The sequence below is a fragment of the Bacillus rossius genome, chromosome 1, assembly GCF_032445375.1.
Source record: "Bacillus rossius redtenbacheri isolate Brsri chromosome 1, Brsri_v3, whole genome shotgun sequence".
In the NCBI taxonomy this organism is placed as follows: domain Eukaryota; kingdom Metazoa; phylum Arthropoda; class Insecta; order Phasmatodea; family Bacillidae; genus Bacillus; species Bacillus rossius.
In genome coordinates, this window is record NC_086330.1 from 127,083,608 (window position 1) to 127,108,006 (window position 24,399).

Genomic DNA, 24,399 nt, shown 5'->3' on the forward strand with positions numbered 1-24,399 from the left:
TATTTGAATAAAAATCGGTCCAATTGGATATAAAATAAATATTTTATTCACCAAATTAATTAAAGTACCTCAAAGAATCCACTTTAATATAAATTCAACCAAATGTATGCAAAGAGGAAATTATAAAATACCAGACACTGTTATATAAATAGTTGATCTGTGCACGAACTTAGTCATACATTAATAAAAACTTTAGTAAGCTCTAACACAAGAAACTCGTTTTTATCGGGGAAAAATATTGTATGTTAAAGAAATAACTAAACAGTAAACATGTACATACATAATATTTATGTTCGCATACGTGCAGTGAGTATTATTTTGCAGTGATATATTAATATTTTATTAACATGGCTAGATCTAAAAAAAGTTTATACAAAATTTTAAAAATATTTACTACCTATATACTTTTCATAAGTAAGGTTGGTTTGTAAATTCTCCTTCAGGAGCATTATACAACACAGTGCATTAAATTGCATTTCAAGTCACATAAAAAAAATTAAAAATGGGTGGAAGTAAAATAAAAATACCACACACAAATGATTATACGTACTATTTTATCATCTTTATAATTTACAAATAATTAGGGCCCAATAACTTTGAGTTAAGATGGTGTATAAAACTCTAGCGAAAAACAGTTCTCTGTATTCTAGAGTTGTTTGAAGAGTTTATTTACATGCACAAAAACTTTCAATGTAAAAAAAGCCACATTATCATCCTACCATAGTAGGTGACATTTTTGACAGTTCGTACAACGAAATTTGTGACTTTGACATATGAATTATGTGAAGCATTAAGAATTTGTGAATCAATAAACAAAACTAACACATATTCATGTAGTGCAAGACTAGCTAATCATGTATTAATAATTTTTGTTTATTCTACAGTAAAATATTCAGCGGCCAAAGACTTAAGCCGTTGCAATAAATGTAATCTAAAGCCATCTTAAGTGAAACAAACTGTTGCTAAATGAGGCCCAGTAATTTTGAGCGAAATTGTATTCGTGCAAGTTCCCATGTACCACAGCTGTATTTACCTTATATTATATGTATATGCATAATAAATTTAAATATCACTTAAGAACTTTAAGAAAAAATAAAACAGAGTACAATATAAATTTCAAAGAATTATTTCATTCTAAATATCAGTATATAAAACTCTTCCATTGCGTATAAAATTTTTGTAACTTTTACTTCCGTACATTCATAACGATACGAAACATGCACAATGCAATTTAATGCCATTTAACAAAACTATTGTGTTATTGTCCCTAGGTATTCGTTACTTATACGTTTTATACGTTAAGTAAAATAACCTCATTAGTAAGTACTATTTTTTACAACATTAACTAATGTAAAATATTTCATTGTCGAGCTTTAGCAAACGACTTACACACGTGCAATCACTGACACGTATAGAGGAAGGTTTATAAATCAATGACTCGTTAGAAAATGTACGTGTTTGTTTCATCATCTGTGAAATATGTAAAAATATGATCGTGTAAAACGCAGACTGTCATATGTCAGGACTGAGATTATTTGTCAGAAACGTTTGTTGAAAGCTTTCAAACTAGCAATAGTTCTAATGAAGGAATAAATAGCCCAGTCAAAATATGCTAACATTTCGCTCGTAGTCGAATTAATTTGTTACACTTTGCACGTATTTAGTAGTGCCCAGGGGAATTAAAATCAAAAGTCATGATGAATAGGAAGTGAGGTAGTCAGAAACTAGAAAGGATTATAAAAAAAAGGCATTTTTTTTTTTTTTTAAATATCTCGTAAATGAGTAACCTTAAAAGAAAAAAGGTTTTAATAAAAAAAATGAAAGAGTATTAAAAATCCTATAAAAGATTATTTTCACTTTTTCATTTCTCCAATATTGTTTGAGATAGTCTCACTTAAAAAATGAGTTTTTTTTATTTATCTCAAACATTTTTCCTATAGCAACTGACCTATATATTTGTAAACCGTGCCTCTCGTATGCCAAATGCCGTCACTTGAATTTACAAGACATGTTTAAGCTAGAGTCCATGATGACCCCAGAATTAAACATTTTTACATGTCAGGGCTACTTCTCAAAGAAAAGAACTGATAGCGTTTGGTCAGACAGACCACAGAGCAGACTTAAATGCGTAACATGAAAATTGTTGGAAGCCTCACACGAGGACGAGGATTCACTGACAAGTTCTTGAGCGAGTGGACCTTGGGAATGACTGCATTTGCATCTGCTCATCATTGAAGAGTTATGCGCTACTCATTTTATATCTTTGAACGACTAGATTTCTGACAATATCGAAAAAGTAGGGATGCCACAGATTAATATAAGATCTCTGCTTAGCTAAATAATCACCCACCATTTCCTGGATCACAACAAATCATGTCTATAGCAACTGGACTAGTAGGGGATGCCACAGTTACCTTTTTCAATGCTATAGTAATTGGCGAGCAATCAATACAGAGTAATATTGGAAAAATGCTAATCAAGCATTGTCACGAAAAGATCAAACTCTCCCTCTGGCGAATATTAGCTACACTATTACATTCAATTGTAATAGCTCATTAATCATTTGTTAGTTTTCCAGAGGATAACGATAAGTGAAGAAAAATAGGATGACTTGATCATGTATATGCAGTATGAGTTGGCTCCATTTCATTTAGCTCTCTTTGACGAAGCTGGGATACGCAAAACCAAGAACCCTGTACATGTTTTAGGTGACGAGGGAGAATTTGGACTTGGAGAACCCTGACTTTGTTCTTAATGGTGGATTCTTACTACACAGTCATATAGCCGATAAGAGGTACTGATTCCTCTATTTGCCCAAAATATGTCAATTACATTATCATTTCATATTTATCATGACTGTTGATGTGACGTTCCGTGCAGACCACTGAACAATTGAAACACAAAATCATAAACATCGGTTTGAATTTGAGCACATAATATACTTTGACTGGGCTAGAAGTCTATAACACCTCGTGTTTAAATGCGTACCTAATTTTTAGAATCTCAATATAAGTGTCTTCCAGGTTAATTTTTTTTTCTGGATACATAATAAAATATTTTGGAATTCAAATTGTTCATAACTTAGGTAATAACGGTAGAATTCAAAGCATTTTAAACCGTTTTATCTACTTAAAAAAAAGTACGGAGGTGGTTGTGTGGACCAATTTTTACCACGTTTTTGTTTTTATTTTTGTATAAAACTAAAGTTCGAACTTATGTTTTTCTTACGCTAATCCACTTAAAAAGTATGTTCTCTTGTAAATAAACGCAAAATTTTTCACATGACGTTTTTTGACAGCGATCATTAAGCTACTAACATCTTAATATTGTAAAGTAATAAACAAAAAAATACTAATGCAGCTGCAGTCTATCTACTCACAAATAATTAATTGTTTAGTTATTTCTTAAGCACATATTGCAATCTATCTAAAAAAAAATTGGAAACGCTTGCCAAACAAATGCATTTTATGACAGACGATGTGGGTAATACTTGGCTAAAACTTTGCGTTTATTAAAATTTACATCGAAAATTAACTAGCGTTCACTCGGTTTTAGTCAAAATGATGAAATTAAAAATATGTGGTTGCTGTAATATAATTAGTTTTTTAAAGAAATTAAAACGTGGATATTTTAAATATAATAGAAAAGAATTCTTTACTAATTCATATTAAATAATTATGACTTTCCTCGCATACTAGCGTCAACTTTTTTTTACACAGTATATAACTGATAAATAATGTAAAACAAAATTGGCAAGTTATAATTCACAACTTCCCTTTCATTATTTTTAACTGGAAAATGGAACATTGATGTGCCTTATGAACCGATCCTCGTATTCTGACAACCCGTGTACGCACATTTATAACCCTTCAGCATGTCTGAAATTATAAAATTATCAATGCGAAATAAAGTTAAAATAAGTAGGTATTTAACTTTTAAATTAAATCATATTTTAAACTCAACACGGACTGAAGGCCTGATACAAAGTTCTTAGGAGCTAATTTTCACGTTACTAGGGTACACAATCCCTCGATACAGTGATCCCAGTAACTGTCTTCTCCGTTCTTCCGGGGTTTCGTGGCTCTCAAAGGCAGTGGTAACATTGAATATATATAACTTATAGAAGTCGCGAGGGGATACGATTTATTCTGCCAGTTTTGGAATCAAAACTGAGGTAGTTGCAAGCTCCCCCGCCAGACAGCTCTGCTTTCGAAAAGAAGGCACTCGTGGTTAGTGTCTCCCACGCTAGAGCGCTTTAGTATCGCTTGTCTCAAGGTCGCGCGCGTATTATCTCTCTCTCTCTCTCTCTCTCTCTCTCTCTCTCTCTCTCTCTATCTTTTGTATTTTGTTTCCGTTGCTGTATGGAGGGCCAGCGCATTGACAAGGCGGGAGGTTATGCTCGTCAAAACGATACATAAATATATTGAACACAACTGTATTTTGTTTAAAGAACCGAAAGTGAAAAAATATTCCTTGAAATATTACACAATTATTTAAAAAGAGCCACATATATCAGTACTTCATTGGTGTTGGATTCCAGATGGTGTAATAATTATTGTATTTGAATAAAAATCGGTCCAATTGGATATAAAATAAATATTTTATTCACCAAATTAATTAAAGTACCTCAAAGAATCCACTTTAATATAAATTCAACCAAATGTATGCAAAGAGGAAATTATAAAATACCAGACACTGTTATATAAATAGTTGATCTGTGCACGAACTTAGTCATACATTAATAAAAACTTTAGTAAGCTCTAACACAAGAAACTCGTTTTTATCGGGGAAAAATATTGTATGTTAAAGAAATAACTAAACAGTAAACATGTACATACATAATATTTATGTTCGCATACGTGCAGTGAGTATTATTTTGCAGTGATATATTAATATTTTATTAACATGGCTAGATCTAAAAAAAGTTTATACAAAATTTTAAAAATATTTACTACCTATATACTTTTCATAAGTAAGGTTGGTTTGTAAATTCTCCTTCAGGAGCATTATACAACACAGTGCATTAAATTGCATTTCAAGTCACATAAAAAAAATTAAAAATGGGTGGAAGTAAAATAAAAATACCACACACAAATGATTATACGTACTATTTTATCATCTTTATAATTTACAAATAATTAGGGCCCAATAACTTTGAGTTAAGATGGTGTATAAAACTCTAGCGAAAAACAGTTCTCTGTATTCTAGAGTTGTTTGAAGAGTTTATTTACATGCACAAAAACTTTCAATGTAAAAAAAGCCACATTATCATCCTACCATAGTAGGTGACATTTTTGACAGTTCGTACAACGAAATTTGTGACTTTGACATATGAATTATGTGAAGCATTAAGAATTTGTGAATCAATAAACAAAACTAACACATATTCATGTAGTGCAAGACTAGCTAATCATGTATTAATAATTTTTGTTTATTCTACAGTAAAATATTCAGCGGCCAAAGACTTAAGCCGTTGCAATAAATGTAATCTAAAGCCATCTTAAGTGAAACAAACTGTTGCTAAATGAGGCCCAGTAATTTTGAGCGAAATTGTATTCGTGCAAGTTCCCATGTACCACAGCTGTATTTACCTTATATTATATGTATATGCATAATAAATTTAAATATCACTTAAGAACTTTAAGAAAAAATAAAACAGAGTACAATATAAATTTCAAAGAATTATTTCATTCTAAATATCAGTATATAAAACTCTTCCATTGCGTATAAAATTTTTGTAACTTTTACTTCCGTACATTCATAACGATACGAAACATGCACAATGCAATTTAATGCCATTTAACAAAACTATTGTGTTATTGTCCCTAGGTATTCGTTACTTATACGTTTTATACGTTAAGTAAAATAACCTCATTAGTAAGTACTATTTTTTACAACATTAACTAATGTAAAATATTTCATTGTCGAGCTTTAGCAAACGACTTACACACGTGCAATCACTGACACGTATAGAGGAAGGTTTATAAATCAATGACTCGTTAGAAAATGTACGTGTTTGTTTCATCATCTGTGAAATATGTAAAAATATGATCGTGTAAAACGCAGACTGTCATATGTCAGGACTGAGATTATTTGTCAGAAACGTTTGTTGAAAGCTTTCAAACTAGCAATAGTTCTAATGAAGGAATAAATAGCCCAGTCAAAATATGCTAACATTTCGCTCGTAGTCGAATTAATTTGTTACACTTTGCACGTATTTAGTAGTGTCCAGGGGAATTAAAATCAAAAGTCATGATGAATAGGAAGTGAGGTAGTCAGAAACTAGAAAGGATTATAAAAAAAAGGCATTTTTTTTTTTTTAAATATCTCGTAAATGAGTAACCTTAAAAGAAAAAAGGTTTTAATAAAAAAAATGAAAGAGTATTAAAAATCCTATAAAAGATTATTTTCACTTTTTCATTTCTCCAATATTGTTTGAGATAGTCTCACTTAAAAAATGAGTTTTTTTTATTTATCTCAAACATTTTTCCTATAGCAACTGACCTATATATTTGTAAACCGTGCCTCTCGTATGCCAAATGCCGTCACTTGAATTTACAAGACATGTTTAAGCTAGAGTCCATGATGACCCCAGAATTAAACATTTTTACATGTCAGGGCTACTTCTCAAAGAAAAGAACTGATAGCGTTTGGTCAGACAGACCACAGAGCAGACTTAAATGCGTAACATGAAAATTGTTGGAAGCCTCACACGAGGACGAGGATTCACTGACAAGTTCTTGAGCGAGTGGACCTTGGGAATGACTGCATTTGCATCTGCTCATCATTGAAGAGTTATGCGCTACTCATTTTATATCTTTGAACGACTAGATTTCTGACAATATCGAAAAAGTAGGGATGCCACAGATTAATATAAGATCTCTGCTTAGCTAAATAATCACCCACCATTTCCTGGATCACAACAAATCATGTCTATAGCAACTGGACTAGTAGGGGATGCCACAGTTACCTTTTTCAATGCTATAGTAATTGGCGAGCAATCAATACAGAGTAATATTGGAAAAATGCTAATCAAGCATTGTCACGAAAAGATCAAACTCTCCCTCTGGCGAATATTAGCTACACTATTACATTCAATTGTAATAGCTCATTAATCATTTGTTAGTTTTCCAGAGGATAACGATAAGTGAAGAAAAATAGGATGACTTGATCATGTATATGCAGTATGAGTTGGCTCCATTTCATTTAGCTCTCTTTGACGAAGCTGGGATACGCAAAACCAAGAACCCTGTACATGTTTTAGGTGACGAGGGAGAATTTGGACTTGGAGAACCCTGACTTTGTTCTTAATGGTGGATTCTTACTACACAGTCATATAGCCGATAAGAGGTACTGATTCCTCTATTTGCCCAAAATATGTCAATTACATTATCATTTCATATTTATCATGACTGTTGATGTGACGTTCCGTGCAGACCACTGAACAATTGAAACACAAAATCATAAACATCGGTTTGAATTTGAGCACATAATATACTTTGACTGGGCTAGAAGTCTATAACACCTCGTGTTTAAATGCGTACCTAATTTTTAGAATCTCAATATAAGTGTCTTCCAGGTTAATTTTTTTTTCTGGATACATAATAAAATATTTTGGAATTCAAATTGTTCATAACTTAGGTAATAACGGTAGAATTCAAAGCATTTTAAACCGTTTTATCTACTTAAAAAAAAGTACGGAGGTGGTTGTGTGGACCAATTTTTACCACGTTTTTGTTTTTATTTTTGTATAAAACTAAAGTTCGAACTTATGTTTTTCTTACGCTAATCCACTTAAAAAGTATGTTCTCTTGTAAATAAACGCAAAATTTTTCACATGACGTTTTTTGACAGCGATCATTAAGCTACTAACATCTTAATATTGTAAAGTAATAAACAAAAAAATACTAATGCAGCTGCAGTCTATCTACTCACAAATAATTAATTGTTTAGTTATTTCTTAAGCACATATTGCAATCTATCTAAAAAAAAATTGGAAACGCTTGCCAAACAAATGCATTTTATGACAGACGATGTGGGTAATACTTGGCTAAAACTTTGCGTTTATTAAAATTTACATCGAAAATTAACTAGCGTTCACTCGGTTTTAGTCAAAATGATGAAATTAAAAATATGTGGTTGCTGTAATATAATTAGTTTTTTAAAGAAATTAAAACGTGGATATTTTAAATATAATAGAAAAGAATTCTTTACTAATTCATATTAAATAATTATGACTTTCCTCGCATACTAGCGTCAACTTTTTTTTACACAGTATATAACTGATAAATAATGTAAAACAAAATTGGCAAGTTATAATTCACAACTTCCCTTTCATTATTTTTAACTGGAAAATGGAACATTGATGTGCCTTATGAACCGATCCTCGTATTCTGACAACCCGTGTACGCACATTTATAACCCTTCAGCATGTCTGAAATTATAAAATTATCAATGCGAAATAAAGTTAAAATAAGTAGGTATTTAACTTTTAAATTAAATCATATTTTAAACTCAACACGGACTGAAGGCCTGATACAAAGTTCTTAGGAGCTAATTTTCACGTTACTAGGGTACACAATCCCTCGATACAGTGATCCCAGTAACTGTCTTCTCCGTTCTTCCGGGGTTTCGTGGCTCTCAAAGGCAGTGGTAAGGAATACTTATCGTCAAGGTCGCCGAACGGTGCTGATACCAGCTTCCCGTGTATGGGAGGGTGAAGGGAGGTGGCATGACTGGCTGGTTAACGTAGTACGTCCTAAGACCGCTAGGGGCGTGCGCTGTCGATACCCAGCGATTGAAGCGATCGCAGCGGCGGAGCTTGGAACTACAACAATTCTTCTGGGAAACCGGACAGAAAATTTAACCTGGGCTCGCGACTTCTATACATTATATATATTCAATGGTGGTAAGGAATACTTATCGTCAAGGTCGCCGAACGGTGCTGATACCAGCTTCCCGTGTATGGGAGGGTGAAGGGAGGTGGCATGACTGGCTGGTTAACGTAGTACGTCCTAAGACCGCTAGGGGCGTGCGCTGTCGATACCCAGCGATTGAAGCGATCGCAGCGGCGGAGCTTGGAACTACAACAATTCTTCTGGGAAACCGGACAGAAAATTTAACCTGGGCTCGCGACTTCTATACATTATATATATTCAATGGTCTGGCCGGTCTCATTCTCCTTGCTGCGGTTCATATTTCTGGCGTGTTTTCACGTAGAATCTCTGCGTGAAAACACGCTCGTGTGGCCGTAGCCTTAGATTGCAGTGCAGAGTAATGGCGACCTCTCTGCCAGATTGATTCTACCCAGCTGTGGAAAATTAAAATCTTATTTTGTATACCATCTTTAATTTTAATTAGTTTAATTTTTTTTGCTAAATTATAGCTACTATTTGTTATTTTTTTAAGACCATAAATTAGTGTCTGTTGACCGAATTTTTACATTTGCAGTTATTCTGAAAGCAAAAAAAAAAAAAAAAAAAAAATCAGATATAAACACCAATTACTATTTCGCATGGAAACTATTTCCATCAGTCAGTCACTATCAGTTACAAGGTATTCTATAAAAGCATGTTCTATGCTAAAAAGAGAAAAAAAATGATATAATATTATTTACAGAAGCATTTGAAACCATTTACGACTCCTTATAAATAAAAATAATACTTAATTTCAGATGATGCTCTAGATGGAATACAAGAGGAAAATGTATTTCCAAAATTATAATTGTAAAATTTACTTTACAAAATACAATATTTCATATATATTGAAACAAATTCTCATTAGCTACATCACAAAATTGTGTGTGAAACTTTTGCGCTCTATAGTGTATACTTATCTGGCTAAATAGTACACTGAAACAAAAGACAATGCTAATTGCAGAAGCCGTGCCTTGGAAAAAGAGTCAATGCCCATTTAAATGCACACTGCAAACTAAGGATGAAACGCGCTATAGTCCTGAACCCAAGGCACTTATGTAGTGTTGGAATATTATCATTCCTGTATTATTATGGATGCTCATAGGCACGAAAAAAAAAAATTCTAATATTTATTCTATGGGCGCTTTAACTCCAAGTATAAAAATGGATCACAGTTATTTTGACGCGCCCTAGACTTTCTGAACTCAATAAACAGGGAGAAGGAGTGTGATACCATCATAAACAATCCAGTAGGAAAGAAAGTCTCGTGACTTGTGCAGCTGTCTATAAACATATTTTAGTAGCTCAATAGTTATGTATAGTTGCGTCACGTCAATTGCCAAAGCAGCACATGATGTTTGTTTACAAACACTATTGGCAAAACAATTACCATTGAACTGTCAAATGGGAGCCAATTTACATTAGCAATATTAGTGCAATGAGAGCTAGCATTCAGTTTGTGGGAGGGGGGTGGGCAATGATTTTTAAACTTCCCACCTCCCTCTTTTCCTTCGACATACCAAATCCTCATGATTGAGCTTTATATTTTATTATTAGCATGGAATTAAAACCAACCTACGTATATTTCACGTGTTTCTTTGAACCATTGATGATTAGATTCGAAACACGCAAATTAACGCTGTGGGATTTTTCCCCCAGAAGTTTCATCCACTTGGCCGACTCTAATAGGCAGGGCCGGGGAGAGCTAATTTGCCTTTTTTATTTGTACCATTATGTACTTAATGCACAATTGTTCGAACCCTATAATTTATATATATATATACACATATATATATATACATACACATACACGAGTGGGAAAACAGATTCGAAAAGGATAGCCCTATTAATTAACTGCAGTTTTATTTATTAACTTCTTTTTACACTATTAATTATATAACAACACTTAAAATGTCTGTCCACAACTTATTCACTCTTCCATTTAGTCCACAGTTGACTCTCCCCACCGGAGCTCGGCATGACAGTGACTCTCTACTGCTCATCTCTTACCACGCACCTCTGTCCCAACACACTGCCTCGCACCACTCACTCGTCAGGCGCACACAGCAGTCCCGATGCACCAGTCTCCGCACACGAAGTCCGTCGCTCGTCGACCGCTGTCGCTCACCAAGAGGTCACTCTCCCCCTTCACGTCACTGCCTCGGAGGCTGATTTCCCCCTCTTTTTTTACCCCTGAGCCCCCTTATGCAATGATCTCACTCCCCTTCGAAGTGTCGTGTCATTAGCGTCGACTTAACCGAAGCTCTTCGAACAGTGGTGTTATAGTTACGCCACTTTACGCAGGCGGGGCTCTGGGAACATGGCGAACCCTTCATAACCACAAAGAATTGTCCGGTTTCAATGGGAAAGTGCTAGGAAAAGGGGGGGGGGGGTAAGCAAGGTACCGTTGCTTATCGGATTAGGCGTGTAGCGCTAAAGATTATGCTCCACCCGTGTGCTAACTTCCAGCTGGTTGGCTAGCCGGTCCGCTGGCCTGCCTCGTGACCTCGCCTTCAGTCTGCTCGTAAGAATATCTAGAGACTAAGGACGGTATTCCGAGACACAAAAATAAGGATTTATGTGTTGAATATGCTACATCTGTACCCTAACCGTAATCCAAGTGTACAAAACCGCTCCCAAACCTTTAGATAGAGCACGACCAGTCCCTTATTTTTAGGGAACGGATTTTGGTGTCCTATCCGTGACTTATCTGTTGCCCAAATTTCTGCGTATGCGCACGTTTTCGTTGACTTCGTACCAGATGGCGGACTTGCCTCTATCGCCATTAAATCTTATATAGACACTTTTGTGAACATAGGGCGACGTACCAAGCGCATTGGTGTACCAAATGAAACTTTATGGTAGCGTAACTATCCTGGAATACATCTTGTACACTTTAACGGTCATAACAAGATATAATCCCAACTTAAAGAGTACTTGAGAAAATTAGAAAAACTGTTCCATTTTTGTGCGATGGTGCAGCTGTCTCTAGGATTTTTGCCATAAAAATGGTATCGATGGATGCAAAACGTCCGCAAGAATGCGTTGGAGCCAGTTTCTAGCCTCGCTTTATTTCTTACTGGATTCGTTTTGGACACGTTATGGAATACGGCCCGCGAGTTAGGTTACGGTTGTATCCCAACAAGGTAGTGCTTATTCGCGACCTTACCCGAACGTCTTAATACCGTCCGTAATATTACGGACAGGCAAGGAACGTCTGACAAGTTCTCGAGTGTGTGCACATAATGTAAGAAATGTAAAAGGTCATATAGTGTTTGTCACGTAACTTGTCTAAAATATGCCAGTTTTCAGATGTTATACCAATGGTGTAAGCATCCTTCCGCCATTGTTATACTGTCAACAGTGTTTGTTTAGATGTTCATGTGTTTGTTACATTTCGTAAACAAACATCATGTGTTGCTTTGCAAGTGACGTTTAAGAAATGGTTACCACGGTACTTCTTTAGAGAACCGTCAGATGTGAGACTTGTGATTTGACAAACTATATGTGACGCATATTGGGTTCGCGGTGTGATGGGATAACTCTCGCAGAGGTAAGGACGAGATAACAACGGCATTATCGCATCACCGTGGTCTCAAGCTGTCAGTCGCTTTATCATGTCTGCTGGATAATCTGCCGTGGCATGTTTACCTACTGCCTTCTGTCGTCGAATATTCTCTAACCCATTGGATGTACGAGAGTCATACAAATATAAAACGGAATATTTTTATACATATTTATTGGTGATTAACGAAAATACAAATGAAATGCCCTATTTTTATGCATAGTTTCCTTCAACAGAAATATATTTCTCCATCGGATAGGAAGCTTTTCGATCCATTCATAAAAAAATTACATTGTTGCCCCAGTAGTCAGTTGTGAACGTGCTGTTCGACCGCATCGTCGTCTTGAGTGGACCTCCTTCAGCGGACCAGACATATGCTAGTCACGTGTCTTCATTGACGCTGGTCGCCGGACGCCGTTTATGGCTTTGATTTCCTACCTCATCACGACCATTTCGAAACTACTGGGCCCAAACGAGCACTTGGGTTTTACTGAGAGTAGCCTCACTGAACTAACAGAGCATGAAGTCTCTTCACAATTTCACTCGACTCCACACTTCGCTGGCGAGGAAAAGAGCAATCACGCGCTGCGCAACTGCCGCTGGTGCTGCCACAGCGACACTGACATGGACGTGAGTGAGGGCCGTGTGCTGCCTGTCCCCTCTCCTCTCCCCACCCAGCGCTGCCAAGCTCACGTCACTGCTGGAGTCGACACAAACTAATTCCGGTTTGCATTTGAATGAACCACTTATAGCCTAAGATTTGCCTTAGGGGCCCGACTAGTCAGGGGTGTATGTGTGTTAGTGAGGCGGGCTGATAAGTGCGACGCTCGCTGTTGCTTCTAGCGTTATATCGCCTCTAAGCGCAAGGCTCAGAACTGGCGCGCAGTCTTCTCGTCGTGCATGGAAAACTATGAAACGACATTAAATTGCGGAGCAATGAGGATAAAGATGTAATGTAAGGCCCTTGCGTGCTTTAATTAATCTTTACCGGGCGTTTCATGTCTACAATTTATTTTGTAAACACGTGTTTTGGCTGTTTACACTCTCCTAATAATACAATTTAAAAAAGAAATATGGAAACATAACCGTCCTCAACAATTAAATGCTTCTCGTAAACAGACCCCACTGGGATATCTTGATCTGTTTTCAAATCGCGTGAATTCTCCCGTAGCTGTGCGCACCACCCAGGCAGGCGGTCCCCTTGAACCGTGGAAGGGGTTTAAGGGTAGAATGAGTGGTTTCGTTCTTCTGGTCTCTGCTGGTCCGGCTTGGGCGTAATTTGTGTTCAATGTCGGAAAGTGAAGTGTTTCTTTCTGATTGTCGAAGTAACATGATCCTAATGAGGGAGGTGGAGCGAGGTATTGTAGTGGTAGAGGAGAGAGGACCAGGATCGCATGTTTCCTAGGTCATTGGTCGATTTATCCACCCGCCCCCGCCCCCCTTTTCTTTATCCGCAGTCACCGAGGCTGTCGACGGGACATCATTACTTCCCGTTGATTTTGGGCAGGAAGGGGGGGGGGGGGGGTTAGAACCTCTTTCCCGCTTTACAGCCGCCTGGTTTCAGGTGGGCAAATATGATTTCTTCTGTAGCGTTTAATATTATTAAAACAGTTGGGTGCCTGAGGTGGTTCTAATATCCATATTTATTTTGTATTAAATAACAAGTATCTTTATCTTATAATTTATTCTTTACGCAACGTGGTATATTTTGACACCATATTTCACGATTTTTTTCCTTCAAATTAATTATGAAAACAATTCTGTCTCAAATAACCAGTTTCTCTCTGAATCATTCCAAAAATTAGAACTGTCTTGGTTCTCTCCTTATTTCATACCAAAAAATATACCCCAAATAAGCATCGCACTATCATAGAGAAATGCCTGACAAATTTAACCAATTTAAATCCTGATTGAAACTTTTCTTAAAAAAAATAATGAAAAAAACCATTCACTCCAAACGCATTTTACACACATAAAAAAATTCTTGAAATTACTTATAAATGTTACAAGAAATTCATGTAATGATTAAGAATCGTTACACAGCTGTTTGCTTTTCAATTGTTTCCATTTGTTGGTGGGAATTATATATTATTTAGGATTAGAAGGGGGAGGGGTATATTCCCCTCATCTCCTATCCTCCTTGTGTATGCCTTTGAATCCGAATTCATAAATCATATAAAATAAGGTATATCGTACACCGCAGCTTTCTATACAGTAGTAATATTTTATTAAATTGGCAAGACAAACCACGAGTAGGCACTATCTTTGGATCCTTGTCAATATCAAGGCCATGTGTAAATATTACTTTATCTGCAGTCGCCCAAGTGTACTACTCAGTTATTTCCTTCAGGCTTTTCACGCCGAAGCCTGTTCATTAAATACCAGATAAGATTATAAATATTGGATTTAAGCTTTTTTATGGATACAATTTAGATTAGTAATTGAATAACTAAGCATAACAAAAAATTTTATATAAGAAGGCGGTAACACCCTAACACGCCATCCACGCACATGGATTTCCTTGGTTTCGAACCTGGAATCTTGTCACCCGAAGAGAAGTTTACAAATTTAGCGTATCTCTGCCATGGAGGTCGCCAGTTGTAAGTAAAACTAATGCTTAAAACAATAGTGCTTATTTATTTGCTTTCGCTTTCCTACGTCTTGACATTTTTGTCCTTCGGGAGATACCAGCCAATCCATTGTGACGTCACTGGGTCGGCGAGAGTCATTGCCTGACAGACCTTTTCTTTGTGCATGCGTCGTCCTGAAACCGTTTCAGGACTAATTAATACATTAGATATCACCGTGGAGGTGTCGCCAGATGTTTTTGGAAGGGACGCATTGGTGGGACGACATGGAAAACTGTGACTCTGCAAATAGAGACGCTATTATTTCGTGTATTCGTTTCACTCGAGGTTAGACTCAACCGCCCTATTCATAATCAACCTTTTCTAGAATGCTAAATTGCAGAAACCAAAGTCGCATTATTTTGGTGAGTTACACATTATTGGGTAAACACGTCTTCTTATTGATTACTGGCTCAAAGTCTACCAGGGCGTATCAAGAACACTTTAGTCAAATCATTGAAGTGACGCATTTTTATTTGTCTTTCAAGTCTACTTTACTCCCAAACGAATCAGCGAACTAATAGTGCCTCTTCAGATAAGCTGTTCGTCCAGTTGAACATGTATGAATGTTTCTACATTCAGACTACTTGCATACATATCTCTAGTGACAAGAGCTTGTTCGAAACAGGTATTTTGCAGCTGTAGCGCCATCGATATATGCATTAGGTATTTTGCTATGCATTTTACTCAAATTTGCTATGATGTTTGCTAACGAGCACGGCCATCCTCACGAAGTTGTTTACAAACACTGTTTACAGAACATTGGTACTACTTTTCAGAATTGACCAATTTGAGACTAATTACGTGGCATAGCGCTAGACTATAATAATAGCTTTTTTTTTCCCCTAGGGTAGATGATGGTTTAGTGTATTTCAGCTGGGTAAGCAAGTATTATGTCATATAACCTCTGCAGAGTGGTCTCATCAGCCACTGATGCAGTGTTATGAAGCACAGTTGAACAAGCAAAGTCACAGACAGGTTGGCGCGTGAAAATCGCGATTTAGCCAGAATGACGGCCAGCTTACGTCACGCGACGTCGTGCGACCTGATTGGACCGGCGCCAACGACAACAAAATGCTAAACACTTCCCCCGCTCCGCAAACAAACTCCTTCTGCAAAAGGGAAACGCCAAATGCGATAACCATGGTGCTGACATGACGACCGCTGTGGGCTTCGCGTCGTTTACAATCCATTTTTTTTTAAACGGACGGCTGTCACAGGTATTGACAGATAAATATTATTTGTCGACAGCTCATTGTCTTATTACGAGACCCTGGATATGTAGCTGGCTCTTGCAAAAAAAATAATTTAAAAGTCACCAAAAAACTGGGAATCAAGTTAAAAATAAGGAACGGATTTCATTTACTCATGCCGTCGAGGTCTAGATAATAACATGAATGTCGTCATTTGAAGATGTTCAAAAGAAGAAATTTTGTATTAAATGTGATCCCAAATAGCTAAAACACCAAATAAAAAAAATAAAAAAAGGGGGTTGTCTGTAAAGTCGGTTTACGGACGATAATTTTACGTGATAACGTCATCAGAAAACATTGATGAAAAATTGCATACTTATTAATTTTCAAATATTATTTACAGTTTTTGCAAATTTAATTTAAATAACATAAGCCGAACGCTTAGGCCGATCGTGCCTCAATCGCTTGTTCCGCGCTCTCGCTTGCACGCTCGGCTCAGGCGGAACGTGACAATGAGTCATGCTTTTTCGTGCGTGAAGCCGGCGTTCGTCGATTTATAAAACGTTATCACGTCAAAAAAAAAATGAAACAAAAATCGTTCTGAGGAGCAAACAGACCCCCTTGGATGTACTAAATATGTACTAAATTTCACGTGTCTAGGCCTTTCCGTCCCCGCTTTATGTGAACTACAAATATACAAACTATGTTCTACACTATTATAAAATAGTGCCAGAAGTGTGTCTGTCTATTTGTTTTTTTAAGCAAATACTACACCGATTTTGATGAAGCTTTTTTGTGTTTAAGATATTATTAGACTTAAAAACTTAAAAACTCTCGCTATGATGACGGTAGTCGGAGACATAACATTAAAAGAGCATTTTTTTTCATAACCAACTGCAATACAAACAGTGAATGTGTGTCATTTCTCTGTGTGCGCCACGCGGTCATATAGTAAGGTCTAGCAACTTCCTATCCTTGGCAAGATCCATCCGCTTCGAAGCTCGCGGCGGCTAGCGAACTAACGGCGCTCAATAGCTGGCGTTGCTTTGAATTTGAAACGTGCTATCGTTTGGTGCGTCCGTCACGTCTTGCCCACAAACTGGAGCTGAAGGCCGGCGTCCGGTTTTGCTGATGCGTAACCTTGATGCACCGAGATTGTGCAACGGTACCAGGCAGCGCATCACAGAGCTGGGCAGAAAAACATTTTCACTGGAGCAGCTAAAGGATAGAGCGTGTTGATTTACCGCATCCCAAAAATTTCCTATAACTTGCCATTGGAATTTAAGAGGCTGGAATTCTTTTTAAAGTCATCATTCACAATGAAGACAAGTCCCAGGGCTAAACATTGAAAGTGGCAGGAATTCATTTGGGCTCTTCATACTTCTCGAATGGTCAGCTCTATATTGGTTGTTCAAGAGTATCGAGTGCCCAAAACTTATACATTCTGGCAGAAAATAATAAATCATATAATTGTGTCTACATAAATATATTGCATTAAATTAAGAGTGAAAACAAATTAATTTCCGCGATTCTACCATGTTAATGAAGTGCAAAACTGCAGTACCTACAAATCGGACTCGTTTATCTTTTTTTAATAAATTATTTTACCTCTTTATTCGTTCCCCTCGGGATCCAATCCTGAAAATCCACGCAAACGAAATCATGGGCATGTTATAAAATCAGTTAGTTACTTAATCTATACTAAAATTCAAATAAACGAGACTTACGCTTTACGTCTTATGTAAATATCATTCTTAAACGTTTATCTTATGAATTCAATATTTTATACACCTGACAATTTGTGTCCAAAAATGATTGATATAGTACATATTTTTATAGTAGTAAAATATGAACAATACCCTGAAATTGCGCGAGACTCTATATTGTTTTTTTTTTAATCTGTGCATTAAAGAAGGTCATTGTTCAATATTGTAAAATAAAAATTTGTTACTGCATAAAATTTAATGAAACCAATCATGTTTAGCGTGTAATTCAGTTGTTTATTTTTGTGCTTAGTTTACTGACTTAGTTCCTTCCTTGAAATCCCGTATTTTGTTTTTAAATTGCTTTTTTTGGTTTGTTTTTTGCATTCCGTACATACTAATATATTTTTAATTTGATCTTGGATTTATACGACATACAAATATCCCGCAACGTATTGATGTATATCCGTCATTGCTTCCAGATCTACCTCTACTGCAGTGATTGAGTTGCATTACCTTATTGGCTGTGAGGTAGAGCGTCTGACTTGTGACTTGTAGGACTCGGGTTCGCGACCCAGGTCCTCCAAGGCGGATTTATTCAGACAAGTGAAGGCATTTCTCCAAGCGGAATAAAATTCCTTGCAAGTCAGACTACCCAAGAGGCGATTTGAGCGGAAACAAAAAAATCTGCTGAGATGGCTTTCATGATGGGTGCCCGTTTCTTTCTTGGAGTTCCCATATGGAAGCCAACCTGGGGTGGGAGGAAAATATATGCGTGTTTCTGTTAAAAGTATTTGTGGCAGAACAAATACAAGGAAATATTGAGTTGAAATTTTAGAAAAAAAGTAACGACGAATAAAAAAAAAAAAAACTCATGGCATGTGGGACCGAGCAAAGGGCACAGTCTTAAAATTCGGAAACAGCGTAAGTAGTAGTCATGGTTGGTTTGCGCGAAAAGATTTACAAGACCAGATGTGCGTGAAAACTTTGTCGCATAGACTGTGTGTTTCGTGGTTGGCTGGGTTTATTTCAGGTACACGTTGATTGTTCCAACACCAATCACAGAGTAATTGAAACAAGGCGACGAACTGCCGTGTGCGCGTAACGCGCGCGGCGCGGGTGGATGGATGGTGAGGGGCGGCAGGGGAGAGGCGGGCGCGCATGCGCGGGGGGAGCAGCGGCCGGCAGGCGGGCGGCGCGGCAGTGCTTGACGGCGGGCGCCATGTGCTGGTGTTGCAGGAGCACCTCCAAGGCCTCGTACCTGGCGCAGCGCCGCGACAGGGACCGCGGCCTGGGGCTGCCGGACTGCGAGGGCAGCTACAAGAGAACCATGTCCCCCTCCCCCGCCAGCGGGCCCCTCGTCGGTACGTCACACCAGCATTCTTTACCAATTTACGATCAAACTAATGTTCTTATATTAATATTTTTTCATCGATTTACAAATTTATCGTACAAAATAAATCTCCAGTGTTCCATCTTTCATGATCAAAATTAAAAAAAAAAAAAAGTGCCACTATTGTATTCCACGAGGCTATTTGTTGTACGCTGCCTATTGTAATTTCATTGCACTGTCTGTATTGCTTTATAGTGTTCTTTTTCGATATTAGTGTAGAGTAGTGTGTGCCAGTGATGAGTTCAGTCCCCCCCTCTCCATTTAACTTTAATGAAATATGCACACGTACAATTTTTTTTTTAAGTAGACTATCTTTATTTTATCAGTTCATTTTGCTGCATTTATTATTGTAAAGTAGAACAATTATTCAAATTAAACAATACCCTGTACACACATTAAATATTCCATTCTGTAAATACACATTTTTTTGTACATAAGTGAACTACATTTAAAAAAAAATGCAATATATTGGAGTTTCATCCATGGAGGTAAGGGAGTATGTAATCTTTGCCAATTTAACTTGAAGTCAATATGAGAACTACCCTTCCTGTCTGCATAGCAAAACAATGTTTGGTTATAATGAAGTTAAATGCTAATTCCTTGCAGTTGTGTTGATATTATGTTTGTTTAGCAGTATTCACTACATGATGGCATTTTTACGATTCTTACTAGTGAGATATTTTCAATCTATTGAAACAAATTTAGAGCATATTAGCCTTTATACAGCTACTGTATGTTTTACTATCCTGTTGATAACTATTTAACTTTAACTTAACAACAGACACCCAATCCATAGACTATAGAAAACTTATAAGTCTCCGTCTTAAATGCCATAGTGGTTATTTAATTTTCTTGAAACTTTTATCATTATTATTTGAGTTTGTTATCTGTAAGTTTATTCAGATACCTCTCTTGTATTAATTTGTAATTTTCTCAACACAAAAAAAAACCACACATATATATACACATACACATACACACACATAAAATATTATCTAACTGCAGTAAATGGTCATGCCAGTGTTCATAATTATGATTTTTTTTTGTTTTAAATCTTTAAAATAACATTTAGTAAATATGTGTTAAAATTTGTGATCAAACAACAAATCCAAAACCACTGTCGGAATAAATTTGCAGTAAATTCTTGGCTTGGTAGAAATGACAAGAAAATGAAATAATCAATGTGGTGTGAGAGACAGTGGCTTAAGTCTGAGTGTTACATGCCATGTAATATTTATCATATCTTCACCATTACTTTTATTGAAGGGCAATTTCTGAAATTTTAAATCATCATCTCCCTTGTATTTGTGGTTTGGCCACACATATATTTTTAATAGATAGTTGTATAATGGGTGAAAAATGTCACACAAGAAATGGTTATTACAAAGACTTGCGTCATTTTTTTACACCCTTGATATTGCACGTAGTGAATATTTGTGGCAAAACCTCAAATGCAAAGACAGTATCGAAATAAAATTGTAGAAATAGCTTCTTAATAAACACAATGGTGACAATAAAACTGAACGTGGCGTGTGAGACGGAGGGTTGAAGGAATGTCCGCATGTCCGCGTGTGTGCCGCCAGAGTGCGACAGGGTGGCCAGCTGCGGGAGCCTGGCGGAGGGGCCGGAGCTCGAGGAGGCGGGCACCGCGGACGACGCCGCCCCCCCGCCAGAGCCGCCCCCGCCCCCGGCGCCCGCCCCCGCCCCCGCGCCCCTGCAGCTGCTGCAGCGGTCCGAGGTGGTGCTGAGGGTGGGCGCGGCGACCAGCGACGCCGCCTCGCAGACGGAGCTAGACGCCGCCGACGAGCCGGGGGCGCCGGGGGCGGAGGGGGCGGAGGGGGAGGCCACCCCCGCCTCCCCCGCCACGCCGCCGCCCCGCCCGGCGAGACACAAGCTGCAGGAGGAGATCGACTGCGAGAGGCTGTCCCTGGACCTGGCGAGCAGCCTGTCCCCGTCCGATAGACTGCAAGGTATTCTAGGTAAGGACCCATGTGCACTTGTTCTGTCCCTTCTTGGGAGCTGAGGTCAACGACTGAAAATAACTAAACACAAGTAATGGCTCGATTGGTGTCGGCTTAAAGAATGTGCTAATCATAGAATGCTATGTATTTTGATGTATGGGTTGCACTTGTGTTGATTCTCTTCAGTGAAGCACCTTGTGATATACATTTTTCGTTTTTTATCAGGCGCAAGAATAAATAAAGCGGATGGTTTGCCCATACGTTAACATGCCACAGACAATTGACCATGATAAAAACATGTATTTTCTAGATTCAGACCACAAACACTTAAGGGCTCTCCCTAGTAGCATTAAAGGTTAGCGAACAAACTACTTTTTGGATGATGATAACACACTATTTATTTTATTTGGAGAAATCTTCAGCAGATGGATCGTTCAGCAATGCAACTCTCATGTTTGCTGCCAGCTGAAGTTTCTTCACATAGGGCCAGAGATTTGATGATTTGAGACAAGCATTTATTTCATCGGCAGCAGTCAATCTTGGAATGACTGGCAGTGTTTGGTGGAAATCTCCAGACAGTAAAATCATTGCACCTCCAAAACATCTCAAGTCATTGCGCAGATTTCAATGTTCTGTCAAGTGCCTCCAATGCATGTTTGTGCGCCATTGTGCATTGGTCCCAAATGATGATTTTAGAAGCTACTAAAACTTTGGCCATTGCGGAGTTTTTCACAAAGTTACATGTCGGTTGTTTAGTAGTTTGAAGGTTTAACGACAATTTTAACGCTGAATGAGACTATGGCATCCTAATAATGTGGCCGCTATTCCAGAAAAAGCAACTGCTATCGCAATGTCGGATCTCGCAGAACAGTGTCTAAAAATCAATGACATGAGGAATGTCTTCCCAGTTCCACCGGGGGCATCCAGGGAAAATAAGATTAAATCTTCTTTTTCATGGCATTGTTAATAATACTTGCACAATAAAAATTTTTTAATAACATTCGCACAAAACAAACCTTTATATGCTTTTTCAAAACAAATCGTAGACAACATGAAACAAAAAAATTTACACTTTCGCGACTTACAGCTTATATACTGACAGGCAGTGGCTTTGGAATGTTCCGAAAGTTTCTCTTACATTCTGTGTTGTCAATCTTTTTTTTTTGTGGTAGTGCTGTAGTGTTAATTTGATTGGGTGATTCATTTAAATTCATTTTAATAAAAGTAAACAATAAATCACAAAATGGGTAAACATTATTGTCCCAAACATGGTGACAACAAATGGTTTAGAGCTTTAGTTTTTCTTACTCTATCTACTTTATTTGTTAGAATAGCTTCGTGGCTATTGCTTGGCGGACATAGAGAAATAACACTTTCAGTTTGTACGCCTATAACGTATGTCTATGGCCAACCTGCGTGACATGAGCAGTTAATTGCGGAATATGGTGGAGTTTCAAACCTAATTTATTTAAATTTTTCTGTGTATTTTATCAACATTTTAATAGGTTTTCTGCTATTCAGGGTGGAGACGAATCCAGCAAATCAGAGATCATTAAAATTGGTCCAGCCGTTCTTGAGTTATAAATGGTGAAACTAACCCGACTTTTTTTATATACACATACATAAACCCACATTTATATACACACACATATATACACACATATATACACAATCACACACACATATATATACATATACATACAGGGCCACCGAGAGAGGGGGGCAAAAGGGGCAAATGCCCAGGGGCCCGGTAGCCTTAGGGGCCCGGGCGCCCGGCTGGGAAGTGGAAAATAAATGGCTGGAAAAACATTTTTCCCCTGCTGTTAAAACATCTTGTACAATATATATTTGTTTTTGTGTGTTCCTAAAACTACAGTCGATAACCAATAACATAACTGAGCAGTACTTGTAACATTCAGTTCACACCAAAATACTTGCGTAGTAGCAGAAATGGGAACGCCAGGTATGTGCACAATAGGTTTGCTTGGTCCCGTACACCCCTCCACTTGGAGTCAATGCCATTTAGACTCGCCCTTCTGAAGTAAAGAATGCGGTGATGGGCCCTGGCTGGAGGGGGTGTCATGGAGATATCTGATGAAATGAAACATCTCAAATCAATTCATGTTTCAAATATTGGTCCAAACCAGTTGAAACCAATCCAGCTTTTAAACACACTACGGAGATTAAAATTGGATAGTTTATTTCCAATCATGTGTATCGCTGTTCGATTGTTCTGCACAATTACCGTGACAGTTGCCGAAGCCGAAAGGTCCTTCAGAAAAATGAAGGAAATAAAAAATGTACATCGTTCAACCATGTCTCAGGAAAGGATTAGTGGGCTCACCTTGCTTGCCTTAGAGCCTGATCTCGCCTGGTCATTGAACTACGACGACGTAATTAACAATTTTGCTTTGAAAAAGGCACGGAAAACAGATTTGTTGTGATTACTTCTGAACTATTTAATTGTTTGTAAATCAATATTATTGAGTAGCATCTTTTAAAATGTATTATATGTTTAAAATTTTAAATAATATACTACAGTGTATGATTATTCTGAATGTAGTGATTCAATATGAAGTAATGACTATTCTGTTGTAAAACATTTTGAAGTGTTATTAAATTTAGACATTTTTATATAGTATATGACTTTTTAATTATGTTTTAGTTGGATGTAAAGTATATATCATTGTTATTTAAAATGCATGTCATTTATGATTTTGCATCGAATTAAGGGTATTAAATTAATTTGTATAAATTATTAATATGTATTACAAATTTTTCAATGTAATGAATGTAGTTCAATGTGTTTGATATTTTCAAAGTAATAAATTTATTATTACTTTAAATTATTTTAATAATATTTATATTCAGAATAAATTATACTTATGTATTTTAAACACTCATATAATAATGCAATTTCTGATTAGGTACCATTTAAGATTTTTTTTAGCAATATATACATCAAAATTAATTATTATTTGTATTTTGATGGGATTAACAATGTAAAAGTGCACTGAGATAATACATGCAAATGCTCTCTCT

At 37.0% G+C, this 24,399-nt stretch overlaps 1 protein-coding gene across 1 annotated transcript in view; it reads left to right on the forward strand.

The window, feature by feature from the left end:
- Nucleotides 1-24,399, forward strand: part of LOC134545119 (uncharacterized) — a 485,066-nt gene that overhangs the window by 438,151 nt on the left and 22,516 nt on the right. Inside the window, exons 10-11 of the mRNA XM_063388552.1 lie at nucleotides 19,243-19,367; nucleotides 20,980-21,375. Of these exons, the coding sequence (XP_063244622.1) occupies nucleotides 19,243-19,367; nucleotides 20,980-21,375 (521 nt within the window). The remainder of the gene's footprint in view (nucleotides 1-19,242; nucleotides 19,368-20,979; nucleotides 21,376-24,399) is intronic.